The sequence below is a fragment of the Haliaeetus leucocephalus genome, unplaced genomic scaffold, assembly GCF_000737465.1.
Source record: "Haliaeetus leucocephalus isolate CR32 unplaced genomic scaffold, Haliaeetus_leucocephalus-4.0 Scaffold195, whole genome shotgun sequence".
Taxonomy (NCBI): Eukaryota; Metazoa; Chordata; class Aves; order Accipitriformes; family Accipitridae; genus Haliaeetus; species Haliaeetus leucocephalus.
The window spans coordinates 4904200-4918566 of NW_010972631.1; the positions used below are offsets into that span (position 1 = coordinate 4904200).

At 37.9% G+C, this 14367-nt stretch overlaps 1 protein-coding gene across 1 annotated transcript in view; it reads right to left on the reverse strand.

Annotated features, from left to right (window-relative positions):
• BCKDHB (branched chain keto acid dehydrogenase E1, beta polypeptide) overlaps positions 1 to 14367 on the reverse strand; it is a 128289-nt gene that overhangs the window by 38413 nt on the left and 75509 nt on the right. Inside the window, exon 8 of the mRNA XM_010565751.1 lies at positions 13501 to 13587. Within this exon, the coding sequence (XP_010564053.1) occupies positions 13501 to 13587 (87 nt within the window). The remainder of the gene's footprint in view (positions 1 to 13500; positions 13588 to 14367) is intronic.

The following is a 14367-nucleotide window of genomic DNA, read 5'->3' on the forward strand; positions in this document are numbered from 1 at the left end:
ATTCCTTTTTTACTGCTGCTTTTACCTTTTGATGTGGCATGGGTGCAATTTTGAAATGAATCATTGCGTTGAGGGAACTTGAGTCGTCGTCTCAAAAATTGCACAACATTTTGACTAATATAGCTTAAGATAAATGTGTGCAAGCTACAAGTTTACTCTAATAGCTGGCTGCTAAACAGCTTTGTTTATCTCTCATAATATGAATAACCAGAGCTTATTGTATATAATATAAAGTACAAAGTCATGTAAGATTCTAATATAAGATTGCTGAAATCAACAAAACTAGAGAGAGCAAAAGACATGAGACATTTCCTTTCTAGAAGATACAGTGATATTCATTTTTTTTATAATATATCAATAACATAATTCATAACACCGTAATACTAGCATACATTCTGGGTATTTTCTTTGCCCAAAGCCACTGCGCTTTTCATGGCTTTGCTTATCGCAAGGTTATTTATTGGTGTGCATACATAGGTCAAACAAAAGAAGGTACAAAAAAGCAAAGCACTGTAGTTTTTGCTGTGAAGAACTCAAGCTTTCCAATTCTACACATGTGCAATCAGTTAAAGAAAAAAATTAACAGGTGACACTTAGGGCCAACCATCCTCTCTGCACACTGACTTGTAAGAGAAATGGAATACTAAAAAAAGAGGCATTGGGAATGAAATCTTAATTCCACTGACTTCATCGCCTGGGCCTAGGTTTTCACTCTTGGTGACTTAGAGCCAAGCCCCTAGTGCCAGAGACATGTGAGGAGGGAGAGGACACAGTATCCAGACGATGGCTCTGAAATCTCAGTAGCCTGTATTTCCTACCACCTCCCTGCCTAAGAGTTAGGCATTTTTTAATGCTACCTTTTAGTAAAGAGCCACAGTTTATCTATATTCCTTCCTAGTCTGCAATACCCTAAATCTAGGAGAGCACTTTTAGAATGCACAGGAGAAATGGTACTTTTTCATCAAGCGATGGGAGAGTGCGAAACCTTCTGCCCCCTGCTTCTGACTTCCATCCAAGAGGATACGTACACTCCTCGGACAGCGGTTACTGCACTGCTAGTCATCTGTGCACGCTTACTGCTTCAGCAAAACACAGTTGGGTGATCTGAACTCCACTTGCCATAACACAGACACAAGGCACTTCTTCAGTGATGACAGGGAGCAAAACACTATTTCCAAGCCAATGTATCTTAGGAACAATTCCAGCTACACAGATCAACTTTTCCAGAGTCAGAAACTTCCATATATGGATTAATAAAAGATGGTTTTGGCTCGTTGTAGAGAAACTTTTTCAGCTTTGAAGGGTGTTTTATAAAATGACCGCTTCAATGTTTGGTACCATGGAGGCAGACCATCCTTCCTGACTCAGTCACATCTAACATTAAATCCTCACAGATTTTTGCTCCTTGTGAGACAACTGTTGGTAGAATGATTTGCGCTATGCATGCCTCTAACTTTGTTTCCTGCTTAGATGTTCACTGTTAAGCGTGGCAACAGTAACAAACATTTCCAGTGGGATACAGACAGATGCCTGTCCTGCTATTGCTCTTCCAATAAAGCTGCCTTTCAAAAATCCCACTTCGACAGAAAAGACAGCACAACTACATAAAACTTCCCAGGCACTGCCTATATACAGCATATGAATCATATCTACAACTAGGACAGTAACTCATGTTCACTCTCTTACGCTGGTGTCACAGTATATAACAGACCTTTCACCAGCAGTCTAAAGCGTCGTTGCAGATACGGCCATAGGAACAGAGAGACACGCTGGGCTCTCTCCCAGTGTTGTTGTTATTCTCAGGTAACGGACAGAAATTCACAATTTTCTTTTTCTCAGAACTAATTCTGGGTTTAATCTGCCACTCAAGAATTCTTAATCAGTTTTAATCACTTCTGTAGCTTTTTAATTGTACATCCCTACATGATAGCGATGAACATGTGCCCACTTACATTCAAAAGGGCTATTGGAGAAAAAAAGACTATTCCAAAATTTCTTCCTCTGTGCCCGTCTAAACTATCACACAGAAACTCAGCACTGTCATAACTTACCCTACAATCCTATGTCCAGATTTGAGACTTTAAGCCAGGGTGACACTTGGGCACTGACTGACAAGCTCTGTCTGTCCCCAGGGAGAACAGGCAGTTCCCTTCTCAGGGACACAGCAGAAGCTGCTGGACTAGGTTTTTTAGGCAGTAAAACCACAGCCTCCATTTTCTCTTCTGTATTAAAGATCTTGACATAGCCAGCAGCAACAGCATAAAATTCACAGCACTCTGGAAGGGCACAGAAGTGCAGAAGAGTTCAAGAGGCTCTTTTTACATCTTCTCCTATGAATACATTCAGCACAGAACTGAAATTTGTTCTTGTGTGTGTATATAAAGTATCAATAAATACACAGTTTTACAGACCTTTTATGTATTAAACTTGCAAGAAAAGAAAAAAAGCAATGATCTTTATATATAGTATTTGAAAAACTTCAGTGAACCATTAACATGCAAGCGTAGATTTTTTTTCTATTTTGTACTACATTTCTTCCTCTATGCTGCATAGATTTTTATAGGCCACAGACCACTCTTCTCCAGTTATGCTACTCTGAACCATGTCTGTTGCTCTAAACTGATGGCCTAGCCAGACCATTTCTAATGGCCATATCAAAATACGAAAGGCCAGGAAAAAACAGAATATGCCTTCATGAATCAACACCTTACAACCCCAAACCAACCCACTAAAGTAAATTAAGTAAATAAGACAAGCTAACGAGTATCTGCTCCAAAAACAGTAAACTTGACATACAGTGCAACTAAAAAACTTCACATTATTCTTTACCCTGGCTTGCCAGGGTGCCTTAGCACATAGTAAGTTGCTATACCTGTGGCTAATAAAAGATTCTAGCATCCCATTGAAGTGTTTTGAGAAATGATGCAAAAGTTCTACAGACTTCAACCACCCAAGAAGTTTTTTATAGCTCTAAAGCACTGGAAATTGGAAGCAAGGTCATTGCCACACTTTTACGGGGGACTCCTGGGCACACCATCGTAAATTGCTGTTCAAAGCTCCACTTACTTGGAGTTCTAAAGTGACTCGTAACTCATTCAGAAGAAAAGATAATGCCAAACAAAATAAAGCAAGTTTAACGCAGTATTGTTAGGTTTTCAAGCAGAAGAGAAGTCAAATATCCTTCAGTTAGTAATTACTTCGCAGAGTTGCTTTATTCTAGAGTCCTGCCACAGATAATCTTTATCAGGCTAGAGTCAGAGTTTCAAAGCACTGTGAAGCCTATTAAAATGGAAAGGATTTTTTTACATTAATTTAAATTAAGCAACAAGTTGGCGATTTCACGTGGCATAATATAAAGGCCTGCTCAGTAACAGCTTTAACATTTACCCAAAATTGCTATAGGAGAGTTCATAGTTTTGATGTCCTTCTAAATCATCATTAGTTATGTTTACACACCAGCTAAAAATGCTGATGTTACTGAACTCTAATATGGTATTAGAGATAAAAATGGAAAAATATCACCACATCACAGACCAGAAAACACGGGATATGGAGTCCACAGAAGGTTTTTTGCCCTCCTTATTATTTGGAGCAAAGCCTTCTCATTTCTATCAGCTACATGGGCCATCAGAAATGTCATGTTAGAATCACAACATGGTTCTAATCAAAGCAGTTTGAATTAAAATTGTATTTCTGAAAAATGCAAACGGTACCTTAGAGTAAGTATAAACACAAACTATTTCTCTCCCCTCGGAGAACGATTTCTAACAGCTAGACACATGAACATGCAAACAGAGGGTGAGCGCACAGCAAAGAGAAAATTGTAATTCTGCCTCAGTGCCCATATTTTTGGTCTTTTTCAGAATTAGTGTATGCAAGGCCAAACACATTGTTCGAAGTTATAAATCACAATGAATGAACATGGATGCATCAGCAGGACAATGATGCTGAAGTTCAGCCTCAGGCATATGAACATTTGCGTGCCAAATTAAATATCAGAACGTGGAAAAAATGTCCTCAGTAAATACAGTAAGAGCATATCTAACACTACACACTCAACTGATTAAGGTGAATCCAACACTGAACTTGTTCAGTAGCCAAAACTTTTGATTTCACTGAACCACAATGACTCAGTGTGTTCTGCCACTTTACCACTTCGTATTGTCCTGGGATAAAACTCCTTGTGCTTCTTCAAGAATTTGTATAAGAAATAAAGTACTTGGCTGCACACTTGACTACCCCACCAATACAGGAAAACCAGTTCAGACAGGAGAAGACAAACAGGGTTTGATGCATCTGGAGGAAATGCTGCCTGCTGCCTAACAGACAGCACAGCTGAAAATAAACAGGAGAGGGTTATTTTGCCTCAGTGCCAGAAGCATTTATCATAGAATCATAGAATGGTTTGGGTTGGAAGGCACCTTAAAGATCACCTAGTTCCAACCCGCTGCCATGGGCAGGGACACCTTCCACTAGACCAGGTTGCTCCAAGCCCCATCCAACCTGGCCTTGGACACTGCCAGGGATGGGGCAGCCACAGCCTCTCTGGGCAATCTGTTCCAGTGCCTCACCACCCTCACAGGGAAGAATTTCTTCCTAATATCTAACCTAAATCTGCCCTCTTTCTGTTTAAAACTGTTACCCCTTGTCCTATCACTACATGCCCTTGTAAAAAGTCCCTCCCCATCTTTCCTGCAGCCCCCCTTTAGGTACTGGCAGGCTGCTGGAAGGGCTCCCTGGAGCCTTCTCTTCTCCAGGCTGAACAACCCCAACTCTCTCAGCCTGTCTTCATAGGAGAGGTGCTCCAGCCCCCTGATCATCTTCGTGGCCCTCCTCTGGACTCACTCCAACAGGTCCATGTCCTTCTTATGTTGGGGGCCCCAGAGCAGAACGCAGTACTGCAGGTGGGGTCTCACGAAAGCGGAGTAGAGGGGGAGAATCACCTCTCTCGACCTGCTGGTCATGCTTCTTTTGATGCGGCCCAGGATGCAGTTGGCTTTGTGGGCCGCGAGCACACATTGCCAGGTCATTTTGAGCTTCTCATCAAGAAATAGCCCCAAGTCCTTCTCCTCAGGGCTGCTCTCAATCCATTCTCTGCCCAGCCGGTATTTGTGTTTGGGATTGCCCTGACCCATATGCAGGACCTTGCACTTTGCCTTCTTGAACTTCAGGAGGTTCACAGGGGCCCACCTCTTCACCTCTTCTATTGAATAAATATTCAATGTATTACTCAAAAATAAGTAACTCTATAGAAAGCATACAAGTTAATGCCATGCATACAAGTTAATGGTTTTAAAAAAAAAAACATTCCTAAAAAGGAATATAACATGTTTTCCTAAAAAGCACCTGATCTTGCCAGGTATTGCCTACCACAAACGTCTGTCTGGAGAAGCAGGCAGTCTCAAGCTGCCCACTGTCTTGACCTTTCCCTGCTCTATCCACCACAAGCAGTTTACTGGCAGACGCCAGTTGTCCTACCCACCCTTTCTGTCTGTGAACTCTGATCCCACAGCAGCAAAGCTGGTGCGTATGGCATACTCCAAGGCGGCAGGTGTTTATTCTCATACACTGGGAACGGCCCCTCAGAACTTTACTGGTGGCCTTGTTCTCTCACTTACTGAAGACTCCCAATGAGGCAGCACCTACTGACCCTCTCCTTTCAGTGCCTGTGAAAACTGCCGAGCTCCTGTCTCATTCTTGCCTCTACCTCTCTAAAAAAAAAAAAAAAAAAAAAACCAACCAAAAAAAACAGTTTTAGCTCCTGCCAGCAGTGAGGACACTCCCATGGTGCATGTGAAAAGCTTACTCCAACCCAGAATTTTCAGACAGGATAGATCCAACGCCGAGTAGGCAGGGCACACTCTCACCGTGTAGAAATCCAGGTCCAAATTGGTGCCAGTGGGATTCAAGCTTGGGTTAATCATTTGCCATCAGAAGGATGTGCCACGAGCGGCCGGCTGAAACATCGCCCGGCATTGGTTTGTGTTCCCTCTCAGCCAGGGATGAGACTGTCCCCCAAAAACACGAGGAGCGAGTGTGCATGAGCAACCCCACGGCTGGGACATCTCTTGGCACACGTGCCCACTCCTGTGTGGACCTTTTCATGACGTGTTTCACAGAAGCTGAAGAGACTTCAAGCTGAGCTGCAGATGAATAAGACATTTTGATTTTTGTTCTGTCTAGAGACTGGACTAATTGGACATGTAAACACTCTGTGTTTACAACTTTAGAGAGTGCGTTTTGGGGCAGATTTTATAAAAATCCACCACAATCATTGAACACTTCATTTTCCAACTCGAATGTTATTTTAGGATTTTGGGGTTGTTTGCTTATTTTAAGACATGTATTTGGGAGCTTTACATAGTACAGGCAGATTACTGTATGCCCCGTTTAATATTTGGCTATATTCAACTCATTAAACCATTTTTCTCTCCTCAGTACTGAATTTATTCCAGCCTAGAGGAACACAACTCTCCCTTGTAGCCTGAACTGATAACACAGGCCACTATTATAATGATCTTTCTGTTTGCATTTTAGAGAGATTTGTTCCTCCCTATGTCCACTAAAAATAAAATAAGCACGCATAAAGTCTCATGAGTAAATTGGGCTTTATCACATGGTAACACCAAAGAAAGCTTCTTAGAAGTCCATTCATCTTTTGCTGCATTTCTCATAAAACAAGACTTCTGTATGGGTCACAGGTATCAGAACATGAAACGATGAAAATTAAGATATTTCCACCACAGTGAGTTGAACTGTACAATGAGAGGTTTCAGTGTAACATCCAGAACAATTTTGGCCTCAAAAGTTAGTGTGGAGAAAATACAGGCACTACCCTGAAAATATTCATTGCTTGTTGGATTTTGGTTCCCTTTTGAAAGTAATACAGGTTCAGAAAATACCACTTCTGCCCGACAAACATGACCACCAAATCCCTACAGCTAGGCTCACAAGCCCCAGGTAATGTGCAGGCACTGTAGCAGAGAATCTCACAGGCAGTGAGGGGCAAAGGTCTAGAAAGGGGCACACAGTGGAGTACAAAACTTGTTCTCCTATTTACAAACGAAAACAGAAAATATCAAATATTTATTGCTGTATCCAAGCGCTTTAAGATACAGAATAACTCTTAGTTTGATAATTAGTATAAAAGATTCACATTAAATTCACAAGTCAAAATCCTAATATGAAAGATCATTTTTGTTATATTGATTTTACTGAACTTTTCAGTATCACCGGTGAATCTTACTTTTTACTTTCTTTTTTGTAGTTTATAAACTTCAGGTTTTATTGATGAATAATACAGCTTTACTTCCTTCAAGAAATCTTGGTTTTGTAACATTTTGTCTATTCACTTTTATTTTCTACATTGCTTATCAAAATATGCTGATGTTATTCAATACTATGCAAGACTTCAGACTTGCATAGAAAAAATTGCTTCTAGTTCCTGCTGCATCACAAATTGTGGTGTTGCTGAACTGCCAACATTCATATTTTATAAACCCAAGAAACATCTTCATGCACCTTTCACATACACCTTTGACTCAAGTCACTGAATGGCAATTTTATGTTGATGATATTTCCCTTACTACTCCCAACTCCTTACTTAGAAAGTAACATTATTTTCCATTATTCTGGCTTATTTCTATATGTTTTGATTTTCTTTTCCTTCAAATCACTGCTCTTTTTCTATGGTATTATTATACATTTTATGGCCAACTTGAATTTACTGCCCTCTGTTTATTCCAGCTTTTCTTTATACCAACGTTTCCTAGATCATATTCCTAGTGACAGAAATTGATGTGATCTATAAAACCAGGCTTTTATAGCTTGTGATTCCTGCTAGATGGGCTAAAAGAGTGGAAGTGGCAAAGTTAAATAGGACAGTAAATGACGGACTACATTGTGTCAGTATTTCATCTGTTCCAACTTTACTGCCTATTGTGCCCGTGTCAAAGCAAAGTTAAAGAACATGAATTCAGATTTAATAATTTTCTTATGTCAGCTGAACGACCATACTCCTGTACCTGCATGTTTTAGCATGCCTTTTTCTTAGGTATCTGTGTTACATTTAGTCAGAGCCTCTTTGTTTAGCCATTCCATGAAATGGTACTCAACAGTGAAAAAAGTCTCTGTCCTGCAAAAAGCTGTCCAGGCTGGCCTGTGCTCAATCATCTTTCTAATCAGCTTGGAAAAACATGTTTGAGTTTTCTTTTATCATCTTCCAACTGAACAGAGAATTATTTCAAATTTCCTTCATTTCTACAATTAAGTAGTTCTAACAATTTGCACCTCAAACTCCTCCAACTTCTTAAGACAGTTCCTGTCCAGTGTCAGACTTAGGGCTATTTTACTTTAAATCTTCATACTGCTGAAATAATTGAAATTTTTTGTTGATGTTCAATTTTTTTTTGTTTTGGCAAATTCTTTCTGTGGTAATCTGCATTAGAATAAAATGGCTCTGAAACTCTTGCAACTTTGAAAAGCATTCCTAGACATAGCCACTTTTTTTTCCTGAAATACTTCTCACAAAAATAGATCGTCTAATAGCTTCTCCTAATGTCACACACTAGCAGGAAATTACACCACTTACTGGAGATTAGGCCTTATTTTGTAGCAGCAGGAGGAAATCTAAAGCACCACCAGTCCAAATAGACAAAGGTTATTATATCCAATTTTTAGATACAGAACTGAAGAACTGAAAAAATAAGATCACGTAACTCAATCCTCAGAAACAGATTATTTCACTGAATTTGCTGGGACCTATCCCCTGATTAATGTCAAATCTTTTGTAAGACTGAAACTCCTGTGCAACTGAGAAACACACTGAGTCCTCTGGAAGGATTCCTGAGGACTGATCTCTGTTCACCTGTACATTTTTTTGGTAGCTGACCCAACATCCCCTGTTCCCCAGACCTTCACAAGGCATAGCCAGATGCCCAGTGACAAAGTCGTTACCAGGCAATAAGAAAAGAAAATGTGCTACTAAGACAGAAAACCACAATTAAACCAGAATTGCTCTGTTCTTGCAGGAATGAAGAAAATATGTTCCTTTTTACATTTGTGCAACCCTCTACAAAAAACACTGTGTCAACTTGTTTTACAGACAGCAATGATCTTTTACCACGCCAGATAACACCCTTCTTCAGTCACATGAAAACACTAACCACCATATTACTGTAACCATATTACAACCTTCCCACACCTAGTCCCACAGAAAGCAGGAATGGTACAATACATTTGAGGTACAAGACCTAAAAACCAGGAAATGAAAAATCAAGCCACTAGTCAGTACACACATCCTAATCCTTTCCCAACATGCACATATCTTCAACGACAATCTATAAATTTTGCCAGCAATCTTAATTCTGTTCTCCTCAATTTCCAATTTCTAAGTGTATTCTCCACCAAATTGCCTTCATTTCTCAGAACAGTAGTATAGGTTTTGTAAGAGTTTGGATGAAGAAGGACAAGAAAGGTGACTTGAATAACAAGAACGAACATTATATATTGTACCACACCAATTCAGTGCTGCCAAAGTCTTGCAGTCAAGCAGTTGCTATTTATTGGACCCAAATGTGCCAGAAATTAAGCAGAATAGCCTCTAATGTTCAAAATATGTGCACATTCTGCAATACACAGAAGCTGCATAAAACCAGCAAATGGCAAGAACTGCATATTATATTAGTGACTATTAAAAATTCAGTTTTAAAAACAAAAGCTATGTTTTACACTTACATGAAATTTCTCTCAAAATTGTATACTTCAAAATGTTTTTAATGAAATACCAGACAGCATTCTTCAGATTGCCATGAAATTTTCAGCCATACCCAAATTTCAAAAACTCTCTTCTAATATATTACATACAACAAAATATAAGTGTTTGAGATGTCATATCAAAAGGACACCTACTTTCAGAGGAAAAAAAAAAAAATTTCATTTAAGTCCTTCCTAAAACAGAATCTGAGAATCCTCTTCAAAACTGCTATGTTGCTTACACCACAATAAGATTCAGAAGACCTTCAGTGTAAGTTTACCTTTCTAATATATTACATCCCAGAGTAAAAGATAAGTAATTCTGAAATAATATGAGAAAGTGACAGTAATGACTTCTTAAAGAAAAAAGATCACCTTTGAATTAGTTCTAGGTGAGCCTTTCAATAACTACTTGTTGTTGAAACCAAAACCTTTATTATCTACAGCAGTCTTTCAAATGACGATGGTTGGTTACTGCAGGATTACAGCTTCGTGTTTGGATTCCTTACCCTCTTTACACTGCAAGCTCAATAGGAGTGCTCCATTCAGAAGGACCTCATCTTTCTACAAAGAGATCAATATAGCTACGCTCAAAACCTCATCCTAGTAAAAGCAACCTAGAATAATAAACCCTTCATTTGCAAGAAAAAAGCAACACATTGCAATTTAAACCGCAATGCTGGTGTCACAGTAGCAGCTACAAATAAAGAGATTCGATAGAAGGGTTATCAAGCATTCCAAGCTTGAAAGACTTCTAAAATCAAGGATTAGTTCTTCACACAACTGAGCTCATTTTCCCTTGTAGAACCTATTGTTTCATGGTCCCCTACTAAGTCTTGCACTTCTTTCTGAAATTGTGTCACACCATCATCTTCATTTTGTTGATACAACAAGACTGATAAGGAGGCAGTGGGGTTGCAAGCTGCCGCTCTGTAAGGTAGCTGTTTACCGCAGGGGCACCACTGAAAGACAGCCACGGATTAGAGCTTCTCAAACTGTGCTCCAACCGTTCACCTTAAGCAAAAGTTTAGTGCCCTCTCTGCCGAACATGACAGTTTTGTAAGCTTTTATACAGAATATAATCAATGTAAGTGTTAACTGTACCCGTACTGAATTTATCCTATCATCTGTTGCTCGCTTCAGAATACCCACTGTGATCATACACGAAACATCATTACGAAGGGCAGTCCTATCACGTAGAGTTTTAACGACACCACTTCATCCTGTGCTTAGTTTTATGTGTTTGAGAAGGAGTAAATGACTACTTAACGCAATAACGTGCCCCTTTAAAATATTCTGTATTTGACACAGAACAAATCTTATTTAATATGCTCTCCAAACACTGCTTTTAATCTCCCATATGCAAAAAGAAACCTGTTCAATATGGTCCTGTAGTTCAGGAGTGAAAGCCATCATATCCATTTGTACTCTTCTTGACGTGTACATCACCATGAAGTGTTTGTGACAGTTAACTTTTAAAATAACCTGTGTACTTTTATTCACCTTATTTCTACGACGAGAGACCTCACAGCAAGGATGGAATAACAATATGGAAACTAACCAACTAATCCAACTGGACACACTTTATTGAAGTCTTATTACTTCCATGTGTAAGAGGAAACTAAAGCCAACTGCAACTCCCAATTTTTGGCATTCTCAGTATGCATTTTATCCAGCAAAAGAGAATTTCACTTTTCGTTTTTATTTTTACAGCACAGTGATATTAGACACATGGACTTAACTTGATCATTTAGAGATCAAGTGTTTTAACTGAATAAAAAAAGCAACGTCTTCATTATGCCTAAAGCAATACTGTTCTTTAAAAAGTTGTAAGGCTTTGTAAATATTATTCTAATCTCTTCTGCAGTATGAATATTCTTAAAAATAACTGGTATAAAAATTTTGGTACAGATTATAAAATATTCAAGAATAGATATAAAGAGAAATGACAATATGGTTGTAACACAGATTCAAGTCAACCAATTTATAGGAAAGAAACTCGCCACAGATAAATTAAATGCCAAAGAGTTATATTCCAATTTATTCTGAGGTAGCATGTGTGATAAATTAACTAATATTTCTCAAGATACAAATCCTAGTTTCCTTAAAAATATGAATATAAAATTATGAGCTACTATCATGAAACAAATATTTGCTTTCAAAACTGACAGAAATAAATAGCGCTTTACTAAAGCATTGTAAACTTTGTTTTCTAAATAAGTAATATTTGTCAAGACACATCTCTGATGTGAAAAACAACCCCAAGATAGATCAATCATCTAAGTACCCTTCTTAGTGGAGCTCTGAGGAGATTAAAAAACTCATTTTGTAGTTTCAGCAATATATTGAGCACCCCATGCTCTTCCAATAATAATTACTGATAAGCTTTTTTCTTTTCAACTCATCACTTTTTTCTCCAACACATATGCTTTCCTTTGTTATGCCAATAAATTATGAGATTGCTGTGTGGCTTAGAATAGTTCTCAAGTGTTAATAATAACACAAGATACTAAAAAAAGACAGGCTCTTTTGGTTAAGCTTATTTCACATTTTTGTAGGAATTTGAGAAAAGTCATCACTTTCAACACTCACAGTTGGAGTACCTTATGACTTTACTAGACCTATTTTAATCAAAGAGGCTACCTGTAAAAGAAGGGAGGTCAAATAATAATTACTTATGAGGATGATAAATATTTTGTTCTTAACAGAGACAAAATTTTGGTAGAAAAAAAATGAATGACCTTTATTTAATTATATTAAAAATAATACAATTACTCTTTAAAAGAAATTGTATCACAAAGATCAAGAAACATAGTTTTCCGACTCTTTATGCATATTTAATTCAAAACTACACTCCCAGAACAATTAACTCTATTCCTTCCTACAAAAAGGCTAATTCCCAAGCTTTAACTACTGCCTGTATGGCTTATATTTTGTGAATTTTAGAACACCATTTCTCTCTAGTCCTATAATTTAACTACTCTAAGAATAGAATAATGGGAAAATAGTGATCAGACAATGATGGACGCAATTAGTTTAGATGTTCCTATAAGTCAGTATCACTGATGTGCATAGGAAAGAAATCACGTTAAGGGGAAAGTCTGTATGCAAGTACAGATATAAGACATGTCAGAAAGCCCAAAAAGACTTCCAAAAAAGTTAAAAGCCTTGTGCTCCAGACAACTGATACTGATCTACTTCTCAACCTTTCAAAGCTGTTCTGTGCACACAAACTCTACATGTGTGAGCATCACCACAACTATACATAAACTACTTTCACAGACTGCTTTCCTAATGCAGTCTCTGAACTTTACATCTAGTACCACATTATACCGTATTGGACCTAGGTGCTTTTTCTGTGTCTGATTTCAACAGTCCTAGAATTTATTTTTAAGATGCTTTGGGGATACAAATATGATAAAGTTAAAAAAATACAGAAAAACAGATTATACATAACAATTTTTCCTTTGCATCTGACAGCACATCCTCCCCACTCTTCAGCAAAAGTTAAATTTTCTAGCTTAACAGATGCTACGCACAGTGCCTGGTAGGTACACGGCTTCTCAGCTGTTCAGATAAAGTAACACAAGCATCCACAAAACTGAAATTTCATACAATTGTAAAAGAGAATAACTTAAAAAATATATATATATGAAAAACTCAACTTTTAATGCAGTAATAAATATGTTTTCTACAGGTAAACATATTCTGCCGTGCAGGACACTTAAATACAAATAACCTGTGTACCTGAACTGTGGAACTGATTTCAGACGCAAATCCTCCTGTCAAGGGAGCCTCGTGGCTGATCAGCAATCGCCCAGTCTTCGCCACTGACTGAAAAGGAAAAACAAACCCCAAAAATGAAATCACAAGAGCTGTAATTTGATTACTTACCTGTAATACTTGTGAAATATATGAAGTATGTGACATCATTAGCAATGTTAGAATATAGTTACTTTTCCCCTCTTGCATTTTCACTGAAAGATAAATCATCCTAAAAGCCTAAGCTGAGTAATTAATGAGATGGCTTTATATTTAGTATAAAAGTGTTCGCATCTTCCACTCCATTTTAAGCAAATATCAAGAACAAAAATTTATTCCACTGAATATGAATTTACCCTATCAATGCAAACTGTAAGATTTCTGAAGGAGAATAAGGATTTTAACAAGTCAGTAAAAACCTGGATCCTGAAAATACTAAAAGATACACATGTGAAGAAATCTTTCACTGATACCTACCTCTGCACAGCCAGATCCTAGGTAAAGTCACAAATCATAGCTATTCAGAAAGTAAAACTTAAATAAAAATTTTAGCAAGAAAACAAATCATGTGGGTTAATGCTGCTTATTTAAGTTTTACACAGCAATTAGAAGGAACATTTTCTAATTTTAAGTCTCCATATTTGTGCAGTTTTTATGTGATCTGCTTCATAAATAATTAGATAGCACAATATATACAGAAGGTGATCTAAGCATCTTTTAATCAAACAAAACTGGATTCATTGTGAAATATAATAATGAAAGCAAAATATTTTTAATCTGATGGGAGTATAATGCTTCACCACACCCAAATATCTCGAAGTTTATTGCAGCTAGATGCTAAATTGCCTAGAA